Genomic DNA, 13,860 nt, shown 5'->3' with positions numbered 1-13,860 from the left:
CTACCTAAGGCTGGGGAATTAACCACCTGAAAGGAGAGGAGAGAATCACGCCCACGGCTCGCACGGGCTCAGGCACAGAGCCCGACAGCCAGAGTGTAAAACCTCATAAATGACGAGCTGGGATGAGAACATGGAGAGGGGCGTCGTCTCAGTACGGGGGGACGAATTCACCTTAGACTCAATACTGCATCGATCCCGCCTGGAAAAGACTAGAGGCAAAACCCCCAACGGTCAAACTATTTCCCAGTAACTTTCCATCCCAGAGCTGAGATCAAGAATATTGACAGGAATACAAAAATACCCGGCACCCGGTATAATAAAGGAAGAGGAAAAAAATGACCCAATCAATTAAAACTGACTCAGACAATAGAAGTAGTAGACAGGGTCCTTAAAATAGTTATAACCGTGTTCTGTGTTTTTGAGGAGCTAGAGAAAAGATTAATCATGTTAAGTAAAGATATGGAAGATGTAAATTAGAAGGTCGCACATTTAAAGTTGAAAACTATAATGTCAGATGAAAAACAGACTAGGTGGGTTTAATGAAAGATCAGATATTTCAGAAGAAAAGGTAAATCAATTACAGAGGAAAAATAAACAAAGCATTAATGAGCTGTGGACCAACTTCAAGGGATGTAACACACATGCAATTGGAGGGGAAAAAGGAGGGGATTGTGCAGAGAAAATGTGAAGAAATAATCGCCAAAATTTTTCCAAATTTGATGAAAAGTAATCAAATTGCTTTTGATTTGATTAAAAGATCCAAGAAATTCGATGAGTTTCAAGGACAAGAAAAATGAAGAAAACAACGTCAAAGCGCAGATTGCTTAAAAGCACTGATAAGGAGAAAATCTTAAAGCCGGAATAAAAAGGCATTATGTACACAAGACAAGAAGGACAGTAGACTTCCCATAAAAATAATGCACGTCGGAAGCCTGTGGAGCCATGAGTCTAAAGTACTGAAAGCAAAAGTACTTTTCAAACACTCAAGTTGAAATAAAGACATTTTCAAACAGACACTGGAAGAATTCATCACCAGCAGAACTTCCCTAAAACGATGTTAAAGAAAATCCTTCAAGCAGAAGGAAGACGATACCAGAGGGAATCTCCACCTATACCAAAGGACGAAGGAGTCTGGAGATGAAGCTAGAGGTAAAAATATATTATTTCGATATATTTAAAGATAATTTGCTGTATGAATAAAAATAATAACAATGTATTGTGAGACTTTTATGCAGAAGTAAAAAGTACGATACCAATAGCATGGAGGCCAGGAGGAGAGAAATGGTAGTAAGCCATACGGCTTTTATATTATATGTGAAGTAGTCTAATATTACTTGAAAGCACACTGTGATAAAGATGTATACTATAAACCTAAAGCAACGAATAAAATGGCACAACAAAAAGCTATATATAATAAGCCATAAAAGGGGGTAAAATGGAATCATGAAAAATAATACAGAAAGAGGCAGAAAAAGAAGAACAGGGAACAAATAATGAATACAAAATAAAAATACTAAGATGTTTGATTTAAATCTAACCATTTGAAAATAACATCGATGTAAGTGATCTGAACACCCAATTCAAAGGCAGAGACTATCAGATCAGATTTAAAAAAAAAATCAAGACCCAATTATAATTTGTCTACCAAAAAAATCTACTTTAAAAATAAAACACAAACCAAGGATGGCCTTTAATCAATGGTCAGCAAGGAACTGAGACCCTCAGTCCAACAGTCCCCGAGGAACTGAATTCTGCCTATAACTGTGAGAATTCAGCAGTGGATTCTTCCCCAGGGGACCCTTTGGATGAGACCCTAACCCTTGCTGACACCTTGATTTCAGTCTTGGGAGGGACTCTAAAGTAGAGGACCCAGCTAAGCCATGGCCAAACTCCTCACCCACAGGAATTGTGAGATGGGAAATACGTGTTGTGAGTCTCGAGGTCGTACGTGATCACGGCAAACCAGGCAAAGAAGGAAGCGCTCTCGACCAGAAAAAGATCACTTACAAAAACCTACATATAACATCACACTTAATGGCGAGAGATTTAACGCTTTTCTCTAAGATCATGAATAAAGAAAGTTGTCTCCTCTCATTACTTCTGGTCAACATCGCACTGGAGGTTCTATCCAGTGTAATGAAGGAAGAAAAAGTAATGCAAGGCATCTAGATTTGAAAAGACAGTAAAACTGTGTTCATTCACAGTAGGTTACTGGAATGGTTAGTGAGCTTAGCAAGGTTGCAGGATACGATACTAATATACAAAAATAAATTACAAATGTTATATAGTAGCCACACACGATCCGAAATTTAAATAAAAATACCACTTGAAAAACTTTGAAAAAGAAGAGGATGCTCATTATTACTTCCTAACTTCAAGATTTCTTACAGAGCCACAGTATTCGATACGATGTGGTCCTGGTGTCAAAACAGGCAAATACATCAATGAAACAGAACAGCGACAGGGAGCAATGGCTCTGCCATGGACCCCTGGTGACCTTGAGAGCATCCACATAGGCCACACAAAGGTTTGAACCATTGCTGATCTAAGTGTCGTTAGAACAGCCCGGGATCCTCCTGGGTGGGAGGCCTGTAAGGATCTGCTAAAGGGCGCAGTCCACTGGCCCCCGCCCCCGCCGCCCCGTGTCTCTTGGGAGGCTTTCGTGAGAGCTTTGCATTGCCTCCTGGGTTCTCCTGAGCCTTGAGGCTTCCTGCCTTGCCCGCCTCAGACCGCAGCTGCAGGCCATAAAACCGCTCAGCTGAAGTCTAGATTCGGCTGCTCACTGGTAACCTACGAGTCATACTGCCACCATCTGGCCCCTGTTGTTTAGGTATTGTCCTTCGTGGGACAAGGAGCGTGAGGAATTGGTGCTCGGGGCCTTTTCTTCTTTTCACTGGGCATATAGGTGATAAATGGTCTGAAGCTAAGAGTCCGTCGGTCAGACCTTGCCCTGTCTCGTGTGTACTTAACAAGAGAGTCCAGCAATAAACCTACACACGCGTAGTCAGTTGATTTTCAAGAAAGGTGCAAAGTCAGTTTGTGAAGATAGGAAAGGCTTTTTGACAAATGGTGTTGGAACAATTGGATATCCACATGCAAAAAAAAAAAAATAGCATCCATTCATACCTCACACCATACTCAGAAATTAACTCAAAATGAGTCATAGACTGAAATGTAAAAGATAAAATTACTACATTTAAAGAGGGAAACATCGGAGGAAATCTGGTACCTTGAGTTAGGCAAAGATTTGTTTTAGGTACAAAAGCCCAACAGAGTCCCTAAAATAAAAAAATCAATAAGCTGAATCCCACCAAAATTAAGAAGTCCTATTGTTTAAAAGATACTTTTAAGAGGAAAAAATATAACCAGAGACTGGGAGATAATATTTATGAATCACATGTTTGACAAGGAACTTGTATCTAGGATATATTTTAAAAAAATTTTAAAAACCTCAAAATTTAAGAGAACAACCCAATTTTTAAAACCAGCACTTCACCAAAGAAGATACATGGACGGCAGGTAAGTACACAAAAAGATGCTCGCCATCACCTGTCATTAGGAGAATGCAAATCAAAACTCGCATGGGATACTTCTACACACCTGTAGACTGGCTACAGTCAGCGAGCGGCCACACCAAATACCGGTGAGGATGGGGAGAAACCGGACCCCTCGTCTGGTGCTGGTGGGAACCCAGTCTGGCAGTCTCTTAAAAGGTTATCTTCTATTGATTTATTTTTGTAGTTAAAAGGAAGTTTTTATTAACAAGAAAGGGTCTTCTTAATTTGTATAATTCCCGTTCTTAATATTGAACAGGATGAGATGCTCCATACTCCACGAGTCTCACCTATGGACACCCTCCCAGTCAGGTGCTCTCAGCACGTTTGCTTGCTGGCATTTCTACTGTCACAGGTGAAAGCCATAAACTTCCAGCGATTTAAATAAAAGAAGTAACCACATTGGGGGAAAAAAAAATCAGAGATTTTTATCATATTAGATTGGAGTAAAAAACCCAAACAGGATAAAATTTGTTTTGAATTTTTTTGTTGTTGTTTTTTAATCATTAGAGCATTCATCACACCTAAAAGGTCATCTTTTAATCGCCGGATAGGACCCAGCCTTTCCAATCCTAGGTCCTTATCCAGAAGTGACAGCGCACACCCAAAGGCTGGCACACCAACTCACAGTGGCTTTACCTGTGACCGTCCCAAGCTGGAAACAGACAAATATCTTTCAACCTATGAATGGAGAAACGCATACCGTGGAACACCACTCGGCCAGGAAGAGGGGTGCGACACAGATACACATAGATGCTGAACCTCCAAGTGATTATGTGTGCCAGACAAAAGGCAGTACATTCCACTGATGGAACGGCCCAGCAAAGTCAGGCTAAACTGCAGCGTCACAATGGCGGAGGAGGGAGGGGGAGGGAAGGACGGGGAAGGGGGCACTTTAATGGCGACAGTTGTGTTCACGCCTTTGATAGCAGGGCTGGGTTAGGAGCGCTTATCCCTGTGCCCAGCTTCATCGGATTGCACACTTTAATTGTGAGCAGCTCATTGTACGCAGTTACACCCCGGTAAAGCTGTTTCTAAAAAAAAATATCTTGTTAGAACATTGTTTCCTTCAGTCACTCTTAAGACTTCCGGTGGTTGGCATGCCTCTCTGAGTCCCCACTCTGAACTCAGGGGACGTTTGTAGGGGCTGTCCCTGCCTTGGTCACTGAGAGCCCGGCGTCCTGCCTGCCTGCACGTGACATGGTGATTTTATTTAATCCTCACTCTAGAGATAGAAGACCGAGAAATTAACAACCCCGAGGGCAGGGACTAGAACATTTTGACTAAAAGAAATGTCAAGATGACACACTGCAAGCTGAGAAGCGGAACATAAATCCTCTGCCATGACACGGTGGCCCCGCAGCCTCTTCTGGGCGCACTGGACCCCGTGGGGACAGACTCTGCAGGGACGTACGCGGGGCTGGACGGGGCCGCTGCAGAACCTCCCGAACCCCAGAACTTGGGCGGGTGGTGGGCTTGGGGGCCGCTGGCGCCCCGCAAAATGCCAGGCCCAGCTCGGCTTCCTAGTGGGGCTCCGGAGCCCCGCCCGAGGAGCTAACCATTTATGTCACACTGTGACAATTATTCTGCATAAAATTATCATTAAAAACCCTAATTTCTCAGCCTCCAACCCCTCCAGTGGCCTTTTAGCATTCCTCGGCGCGGTGTCTGCGGGCCTGATCACCCCGCTCATTACCTCGGCGTGGCGCCTCCCCCCTCCGCTCGCAATCAAGGCTAATTACACCCTCCCGGGGCCGGAGCCGGGTCGGGGTGGAGCGGGCGGTGTGGCCGCTGCGGGGCTTTGGTGGACAATTAGGGCCAGGGCGGTGACAGAGGCCGGGTCCTGGGTCTGGGTGGGGCCAGGAGGTGCGAGGTGTTAGGGGTCTGGGTCCAGGCGCTGCTCGAGAGTCAGGGCGGAGGGGCGTGGCCGAGACCGGGCGGAGGGGCGTGGCCGGCCCCAGCAGCTGTGACTCAGGCGGGGTACCGGTGGCCTGGGCCACGTGTCTTACCCGAGCGAGACGGCCGTGTGGCAGAGGTGCAGGGGCGCCAGGCCGTCGGCGCTGAGCAGGTCAGGGTCGGCGCGGCGCTGCAGCAGCAACTGGGCACAGGCCGTGTGGCCCCCCAGGCAGGCCTCGTGCAGGGGCCCGCGGCCGCCGGGGCTGGCGTTGGGGTCAGCGCCTCGGCGGAGCAGGTGGCTGACGCAGGCGGCGTGGCCTCGAGCCGCTGCGATGCACAGGGGCGTGGTGAGCTCACGCTTGTACTCCAGGGTCCAGAGGCCTGGGAGAGAGGGGCAGGCAAGGTGAGTGGGGGGCCCAGTGTGGGGCGCCGCCCCAGAAGGCTGGAATAGGGTGAAAGCAGGTACCAGGTGGGCGTGCAGGGAGATAGACACAGATGGTTGGGACAGAAAAACCCGGTTAGATCCAGAGGATGGGGGTGGGCGCTGGGGAGGTCGACCTGAAAAAGACAAACGCAGAGGAGCAGAGAGAGATATAGGGGGAAAGCGAAGCGCAGGAAATCGGAAGGACACACACACACACACACACACACACACACACACACAGAAACAGCAGAGACAACGAAACCAAACGCGGGGGTCTGGGGACTCGGGTCCATTCCAGGGTTTAAAAGCCACCAAGCAGGTGGACAGTGGGAGATTTAAGCGAGCAATTCACATTCTCTAGGCCCTGAATTCAGGGCAGGTTAAGGCAGGAGAGTCCACGGTGGGCTTCTCTGGAGCCCGGCTCTCTCTCATCCAGCCCCACGCACCCTTCCGCATGAAGCAGAGACGCAGCAGACAAAACAAACTGACCCCCAGCACCAGCGTCGCCCCGGAGAAGGACTCAGAAAGTTTAGTCCTCTTGGAAGTGGCCGTTTCAGAAGCCACTTTGAAGTGCTGAGCCACGTTCAGCACAATTCCCGTGTTTCTTTGCGCTTTTGGGGGGCTCGCGTGCGTGTGTGCGCGCGCGCCTCTGTGTGTGTCTCTCTGTGTGTGTATGTGTTGCTCTTTCTTGCGGGATGAATGGAGCAGGTGCCACACATCTCACTTCTCTGAAAACTTTGGGCTTTCAAACGGTTCGAGGAAGGTTGTTAGCGGCCAGTAGCGCCCGTGGAAATGGGGGAAGCGGCCCCTGGTGAATACACTTCAAGGGACGGCATTTCACACGGCAGAGATGCCTCCCGATAATGATGGAAGAATCGATACCGTGGCTCTAACGAGCTGCTGTGGAGGGGACCCTTTCACAGGCCACCTCCTTCCTGGGACTCTTGCTGTGCAGCCGTGAAAGACCACTCCTAATTACCTCCCTGCCCTGCGTCCCCAGGGCCCAGCTTCGAGGTCCTTTGCACACTCCGTGGGTGAGTGTGGGGGCCTCTTTTCCTAGCGGTGGGCGATGGTGGCCAGAGGCCCAGGGGACATGGGTGCGCGCGGGTTTGGGCTGCTCTCCCGGTGAAGACCGAGTCCAGTTTGGAGCTGGGAGGATGGGCAGAGTCCTTGATGATAATGGTGACCCACATTCCTGCGGGACCGGCTTCTGGTTCTTGACGTTCTCATTTTCCTGCGATGGGAAGTCTGCTTACTAGGGGCCCAGGAAGGGGAGCTCTATCCTCTGGGGCATGCTGAGTTCCCAGCCCAGCTCCACCCACGCCGGTGGCTCTGCTCAGCACCCTGGATTCCCGCGTCTTCCCGTGGACTGGCGGGAGGGGCTTTGCTGGGCATTTAGCTCCACCCTGGCGCAGGGCCAGCAGCCGTGTCCAGGTTCCGGGAGATGGCACTGAGCTTCCAGCCTGCAAGAGACCCGGGTTCAGAGGCAGCTCCCTGTCGTTCCTGCCCGGCCCAGGTCTGCCACCAGGAGGGACGCGCTGTAGGCTTCTCCCCGCGTGGTGCATCCCGCAAACGTCGGCTCCTCCAGGCCGATGCTCTCCGTGGAGTGCGAGCCGACGGGGCCAGCCTTCCATCAGGAAGCTGTGCCGAGGGGCCGGCCCACCGTGACCCTATGAGCTGTACCCCCATCCCCAGGACCCCCTTCATGGGGAGCTGGACTTGGCCTCACATGAGAGAGAGCGGAGCGTGTGGGGCCACTGTTCTCAAACAGCCTTTGGTCATTTCTGCTGCTGGGCCAGCTGCAAGCGAAGGCAGGCGGCGGAGCCGAAACAGCAGGGACCCGGCAGCCCTGCGCCTGCGCCCCCGCTTCCCAGCCTGCGCCGCGGCCGCGGGGCGGTGCGCGCTCTGCGCCGCCCCTCGCCCCCTGCCCGCTCCCGCCGCTGTGCGCCCCGCGTCTCAGTTTTATCGTCCCCATCCTTCTCAGCTCGGTCCAAGCCCACGCATAGCCTTCCAGATGCAGCTCGAGTCCGATCTTCTCGGCCTACTTCAGTCCCCATAAAAACTCAACTTCTTCACCGAGGGCGAGTTCGCGGAGGAAGTTTCTGAGCAATCATCAACATCTTTGAGAAACGGCGATGACGCAGAAGGACCCAGAGGCGAGAATTGTCATGTTCGCGTAGGAAGAGAACTCGATTCCCCAAAAGTTCCAGTTGCCGTCAGTCCTGGGCGAGCTCCCTAAATGGAGTGTGGAAAAGATGGGCTGAGAGAGTTTAGAGAAGGCGGTGGGGGCTCTCGGAGCTCCCTGGGCCGCGAGGAGAGGAGCACGGGCAGACCCCGAGGACGCCCCTTTGCAGCCTGATGGCTTCATTAGTACGCAGAGGGGGAGCAGGCATAGGCCTGCGTATTTCAACCTGTGCTGGAAGGTTTCGTGAAAACCTTTTAGAGAAGATGGAAAAAAATATGAGTCTTTTTTTTAAGGAAATTCTTGCTATAAAACTCAAACTAGAAGAAATAACGCACACGATACGTGTGGAGCAGGGGCTCAAACCTTGGCTGAAAATTGGAATCTCCAGGAGCTTCAAAAAATACCGGGTCCTGTCCTGGGAGAGTCCGGCGTAAGGGGCTGGAGGGCGCAGCCTGAGCGCCCAGCGGGCATCCTGCAGCCTGCGCCTCGTGGCCTGCCGATGCACCTCGTTATGCGGGTCAGGTGTGTGCTTCCTACGCGAGCGGCTTCTATAAATGGCTACAGCCTAAATCCCGCCCACCCCGGATGCCGGCCCCGCCACCACGCGGCACACAGCCTGGGCCTTACAGTGCATCTTCTGCACCTGTCGCGATCCTCACTCCCTCCACTTAATGTCCCACAGCCACCCCTCCTCCGTCTCCGCTCCCTCCGGCTTTTTTAACTTAAAAAATTTTTTAACAAGAAGTGAGCTGGGCAGGTGTGTAACTCTCCACTCTGAAGCGCTGCAGGACCAATCCGCACCCCCACCTGAGGCCATCGCACACGCAGGTGCTAAACATCAAAGCTGTAAAAGCATCTCCGCCCTCTTCTGAAAGGCGTCAGCAGAGCCCACCCCATCCAGCACGACTCGGCTGCGTTCGGCGCCCCCTGAGCGAGCGCCTCGGTCAATAACGACTTAAACCGTCCGTGCCGATTTCTCATCCCTAAGAAACCTCATTCCCAGCACGTGGATGAGCGCACGCGGGGAGGAAAACGCCTCGGGAACGTCTTTCCCTGATGCGGCTACCCTGCAGATCCTACACCATGACAAAGTCGCGTCTCAATAGGAACGCGGTCCTGTCCCAAGGTCAAGGGCTGCTTCCACCGGTTGCCCAGGGACCTTTTTTTGGGAGATGGGAAACGAAGGCGCCTTCGAGCCTGTGTATCCGCCCCGGCTGAGCGTGAAGCCAGGCGGCGGGGCCCCGCGGAGCCCCTGCGACTCAGTGGCCCTGACAGCATATTCACGGGCTCCGGGGACTGTGCTGGGGAGCGTGTGTCGTCGACACTGTCCCTGATAGAGGTGACGAAGTCTCTTTACCACTGTCATGGGGATTTAATTACACGGTGAAATTGCAGCTCCTGCCTCTTGAGACAAATTGCATGTTCACACTGATTGTTTTTTATGAATCTCACACAGGGAGCAAAATACCCTCTTGAAGCTGGATTGGTCTGATCGCTGTGCCCTGTCATCTTTTATGTCCCTTCTAGAAATGAGACGTTTACGGATCCCGCCGTTAAGGAGGGCGGGCTCCCGGCGGAGGCCTCGGCTGCTCCGCGAGCCTGCGTGGGGCGAAGGGGGGCCAGCATTGTCTGCTCGATTCGGAGTTCGTTCTACTAAGGTTTCTGCCGGCAAAAAATGGAAACTTTGAACTTCCCACAGAAAGATAGGAAAGGGACATTATAACAAGTATAAATGCCTATTAAACACGCACAATTTCTGATTTTACTAATTTAAAATGCAAGTTAAAAGAACGGGAGGCCCGGCTTCTTTCAAAATGTCTACTGCTCACGAAATTCTGTGCAAGCCCAGCTTGGAGGGCGATCACTCTACACCCTCAAGTACACATGGGTCAGTCAAAGCCCACACCCACTCCAATGCCGACCGGGACGCTCCGAACATGGTAACGGTCGCCGAGACCAAAGGCATGGACGAGGTCAGCATCGTCAGCATTTCGACCAACCGCAGCAACGCACAGAGACAGGGTATTGCTTTTGCGTGCAGAGAGGGAGCAACGAGGAACTCGCATCAGCACTGGAGTCAGCCTCGTCTGGCCACCTGGAGACAGAGATTCGGGGCCTGTTGAAAACACCTGCTCGGTTGGATGCTTCAGAGCTGAAAGCCTCTATCTAAGAAGGCGCTGGGGACCGAGGGGGTAGTCAGCTCATGGGGCATCTTTCAGGCTCTGAACGCCTGCTGTAAATTTTGAACTGTATGCTTTTGGAAAGTAGTCGTCGAAGCGCCAGGTAGTAGATATTTCAGGCTTTGTAGGTCATGTGGTCTCTGTGGGCACCGCTCACCTCTGCCATTTAGCCTGAACGCAGCCATGGGTAACAGGCAAATGAGACAACTTCGTTTCCGGGGACAGGCGGCCGTCTCTGTGGGCGGCAGGGAACCGCTGCGGGCTCACGGGGCAGAGAGGTACACGCGCCTCCAAGTCCAGAGCCGCTGCTGCGTCTCCCCTCGGCACCCCTTCCGTCTTCACTCGGCAGCTCTGCTCTTCACCCTCCAGGCACGACAGCCCGCTGAGCGGCCGGAGCCGGGCGCGGACCGCGGACCTCTCCCTCGCGTCCGCTCGGCTTCCGGTTTGCCGAGCCTCGCCATCCGTTCCTTTACATCTTTCATCGAATTCGGGAAACGTTCCGACGTGGTGTCTATAAATACTTTCCTGCGCCGTGGTCTGCCTCGGTTCCTTCCTGACCTCTGGGTGACCGTGGCAGACTCGCCGCTCGGTCCCTGTTCATGTTCTTGTCAACCCTTTTACTTTCTGTTCTTCGGAGCGGGTACTTTCTGTTGATCTGTTCTCAGATTCCGTGACACTTCCTTCTGTCCTCTCTGATCTGCTGAGCTCACTGTCACTAGAACAAGGCCAGCCCCAGCGTCAGGGGGCGTGGGCACCACTCGATGGCCAGAGGGTCTCTGTGAGTAAAGCAGGAGGGGACGGTGGGTGGGACTAGACAGCCGACCGTATCTGCTGGCTTCGGTCCCTCCACCTCGCTTCTTCCTCCATATGTGAAAGAATTTCTGTTTTTTTTTTTTTCTTTTCTAAATTAGATGGTGTCCTTTCGTTGCCGAGGGGCTCCTCGGGTCTCCGCAAACGCCTGAGTCTAGGGCTCGTGGCCTCACACGGTACGGTCCCCGCTCACTCGCCCGGCTGTTCCTCCCTCTCCGATGGGCTCGCCGCGCCCCTCTGCTCCGCTCCTTTATTTGCGGTCCCCTCTTTTTGATTGTGGCTGTTAAGATCGTGTTTGTCCTTCAAGGGCCAGCCCAGGAGGCGTGGGTGCCCTCCACACGCTATCTGGTCTAGTAATAACGTTTATCATCTACCTACTGTGTGCCAGAATACGGCGAAGGGGACGTGCCCGGTCCCTGCCCATGACCCAGTTGAATTCGGTATTGAAGGTGATGGGAAACGGGGCCGGCAAGCAGAGCCGGGCTATCGGCAGCTCCGAGTGGCTCCCCCGGAGCACTCGTGCGGGCAGGAAATGCCACCACCAGAACCACCGTCACCCTGGGAAGGCGGAAAGCCTCTTTGCTGTAAACTCGTTTCTTTTTGTCCTTTCGAAACTCTCCAGCATGCCCGGCAGTGATGCTAATAGAAGTATGTCATCCGCATACATTATTTATTAGCTTATTTCTCAATTTCGACTCTGAAAATATCCTGATTTCGTCTAATTGCAATTTCACTTTGGTCCACAGGCAGTGAGGGTTCATCCCGGGGATTGGGGGGGGGGGCTGCTGAGATGCAAGCCTGTAGGATTTTCCTTCCCGCTCATGTGCTTTGAACCTGGACCATTAGCTCTAAGGCATGCATCTCTTCTCCTTGCAGGAATTCAACACACTTCTGGGAAAAAAGGAGCCCAGGGCATGTGTCCGGTAGGACACACAGGACTATCCTCATACTAGGTGGTAGGAGATATTTTTCTGTATATAAAGTGAGGGCGGCTGCTGGAGCCATTTTATTCCTAAATAATTTAACTATATTCAAAGATAATCTGATGTTATTGTAGGAAAGTGTATTTCTAATAAATTCCACTTGATCTGGGTGAATCAATTCAGGCAGCGCATAATTGAGTCTGTTAGCAAGGACTTTAGCAAGAATTTTGCAATCAGCGTTAATTAAGAAGATGGGACAATAATTTGTGCATAATTCTGGATCTTTTCCTGGCTTGTGAATCAAAGTAATAAGAGCGATGCTCTGGCTGGTGGTGGGATGGTGTCATTAGGTGCTGATTTATAAGTACTTAGAAAGGTTTAATTTCATTTTGCTTCGAGCAGGGTCTCCCTGCCCCCACCAACCCTGCTCAGAGCGTGCAGCCGAGAGGGCGGACAGCCTCCCTCCCTGTCCCTCCTCGTCGTGGCGACCTCCCGCTCCCCGCTTCTGATTTTATTCTGCAGCCGAGCACCCCATTCATTCATCAGTTTTCTTGATACTCTGAATTATTGGGAATTGGGGATGCCAACTGGATGTGTGCATGTGTGCGTGTGTTTGTGTGTGTGTACATCCATGTGTGCATGAGCGTGTGTGTCTCTGTGTGTGCATGTGTGTGCACACGTGCATGTGTATGCGCACACATGTGTACGTGTGCATGTGTGTTGTGTGCATGTGCATGTGTGCGTACGTGTGCGCGTGCATGTGTGCATACGTGCATGTGTGCATCTATGTGTGTGAGCATGTGTGAATGTGAATGTGCGCGCGCATGTGTACATGTGTGCATCCATGTGTGTGTGAGCGTGTGTGTCTCTGTGTGTGCATGTGTGTGAGCATGTGCACGTGCATGTGCATGCATATGTGCACGTGTGTTGTGCACATGTGTATGTGTGTGCATGTGTGCATGTGCATGTGTGCATACGTGCATGTGTGCATCTATGTGTGAGCATGTGTGAATGTGTGTGAACGTGTACATGTGTGCATCCATGTGTGTGTGAGCATGTGTGTCTGTGTGTGAATGTGTATGTGCGTCCATGTGTTCATGAGCGTGTCTCTGTGTGAATGTGTGTGTGCATGTGCACACATGTACATGTGTGCATGTGTATGTGCGTGTGTGTGCGTGCATATGTGTGTAATGTAAAGCCAAACGGCTTATACAGTTTTGATGGAGAATTTTCCCCACGCATCCTCCTGCGACATGCCCCTGGGTGGGCAGGCAGCAGGAGCCCCCGACTGCAAGCCAGGAAGCATCCCTGGTTTGTACGCGGCTCCTAATGGGTTATTGACCAGGGGGATGAATGCGAGCCTTGATATCCGGCCACAGGACAGGCTACAGGCATTGCGCAACAGCGGGGAGAGCGCTGGACCTGGAGCTCTGGCCAGCTGTGGGACCTCCACCTCCCCGAGCCTCAGTGTCCTCATCTGGGCAGGTGAGAAAGACGACCGATTGCCTTGGAGATGTGTGCTGACTACAGGCCCCACTGCAGGGCCGGCCCAGTTCTCACGGGCTCCGGTCTGAGGACCTGCACTCACCAACTGTCAGGCCGAGGCTATGCTGCTACCTTTTCAGTGCACCTGAGCTCGTAAACCAGGCTCCCGCCAGCCTTCCAGAAGATTCCTCCCCACCCACTCGGCTCGGGCCACCAGCCCTTTGGAGGCGAGGCCCAGGCTGCGTGGCCTCTGCCTGGAAGCACCGACCCGCACAGGCAATGAGTTCGCTCGCCTCTGCCACGAGCTCGCGTCCTTGGTCTCAGGAGCCTCGTCAGGCGATGTGTGGAGCCCCTGGCAGACCGCCCGACCGATCCTATCGTTTTAAACGAGGAGAGTAAGGTT

General features: G+C 51.9%; 1 protein-coding gene across 1 annotated transcript in view; it reads right to left on the bottom strand.

Annotated features, from left to right (window-relative positions):
• Positions 1–13,860, bottom strand: part of ASB18 (ankyrin repeat and SOCS box containing 18) — a 40,750-nt gene that overhangs the window by 23,403 nt on the left and 3,487 nt on the right. The window contains exon 2 of the mRNA XM_016158955.2: positions 5,564–5,831. Coding sequence (XP_016014441.2) covers positions 5,564–5,831 — 268 coding nt within the window. The remainder of the gene's footprint in view (positions 1–5,563; positions 5,832–13,860) is intronic.

Source organism: Rousettus aegyptiacus, unplaced genomic scaffold (genome assembly GCF_014176215.1).
Source record: "Rousettus aegyptiacus isolate mRouAeg1 unplaced genomic scaffold, mRouAeg1.p scaffold_m13_p_2, whole genome shotgun sequence".
NCBI classification, from domain to species: Eukaryota; Metazoa; Chordata; class Mammalia; order Chiroptera; family Pteropodidae; genus Rousettus; species Rousettus aegyptiacus.
Note: the sequence above shows the minus strand (reverse complement) of the source record. Positions and strands in the feature narration are given on the sequence as shown.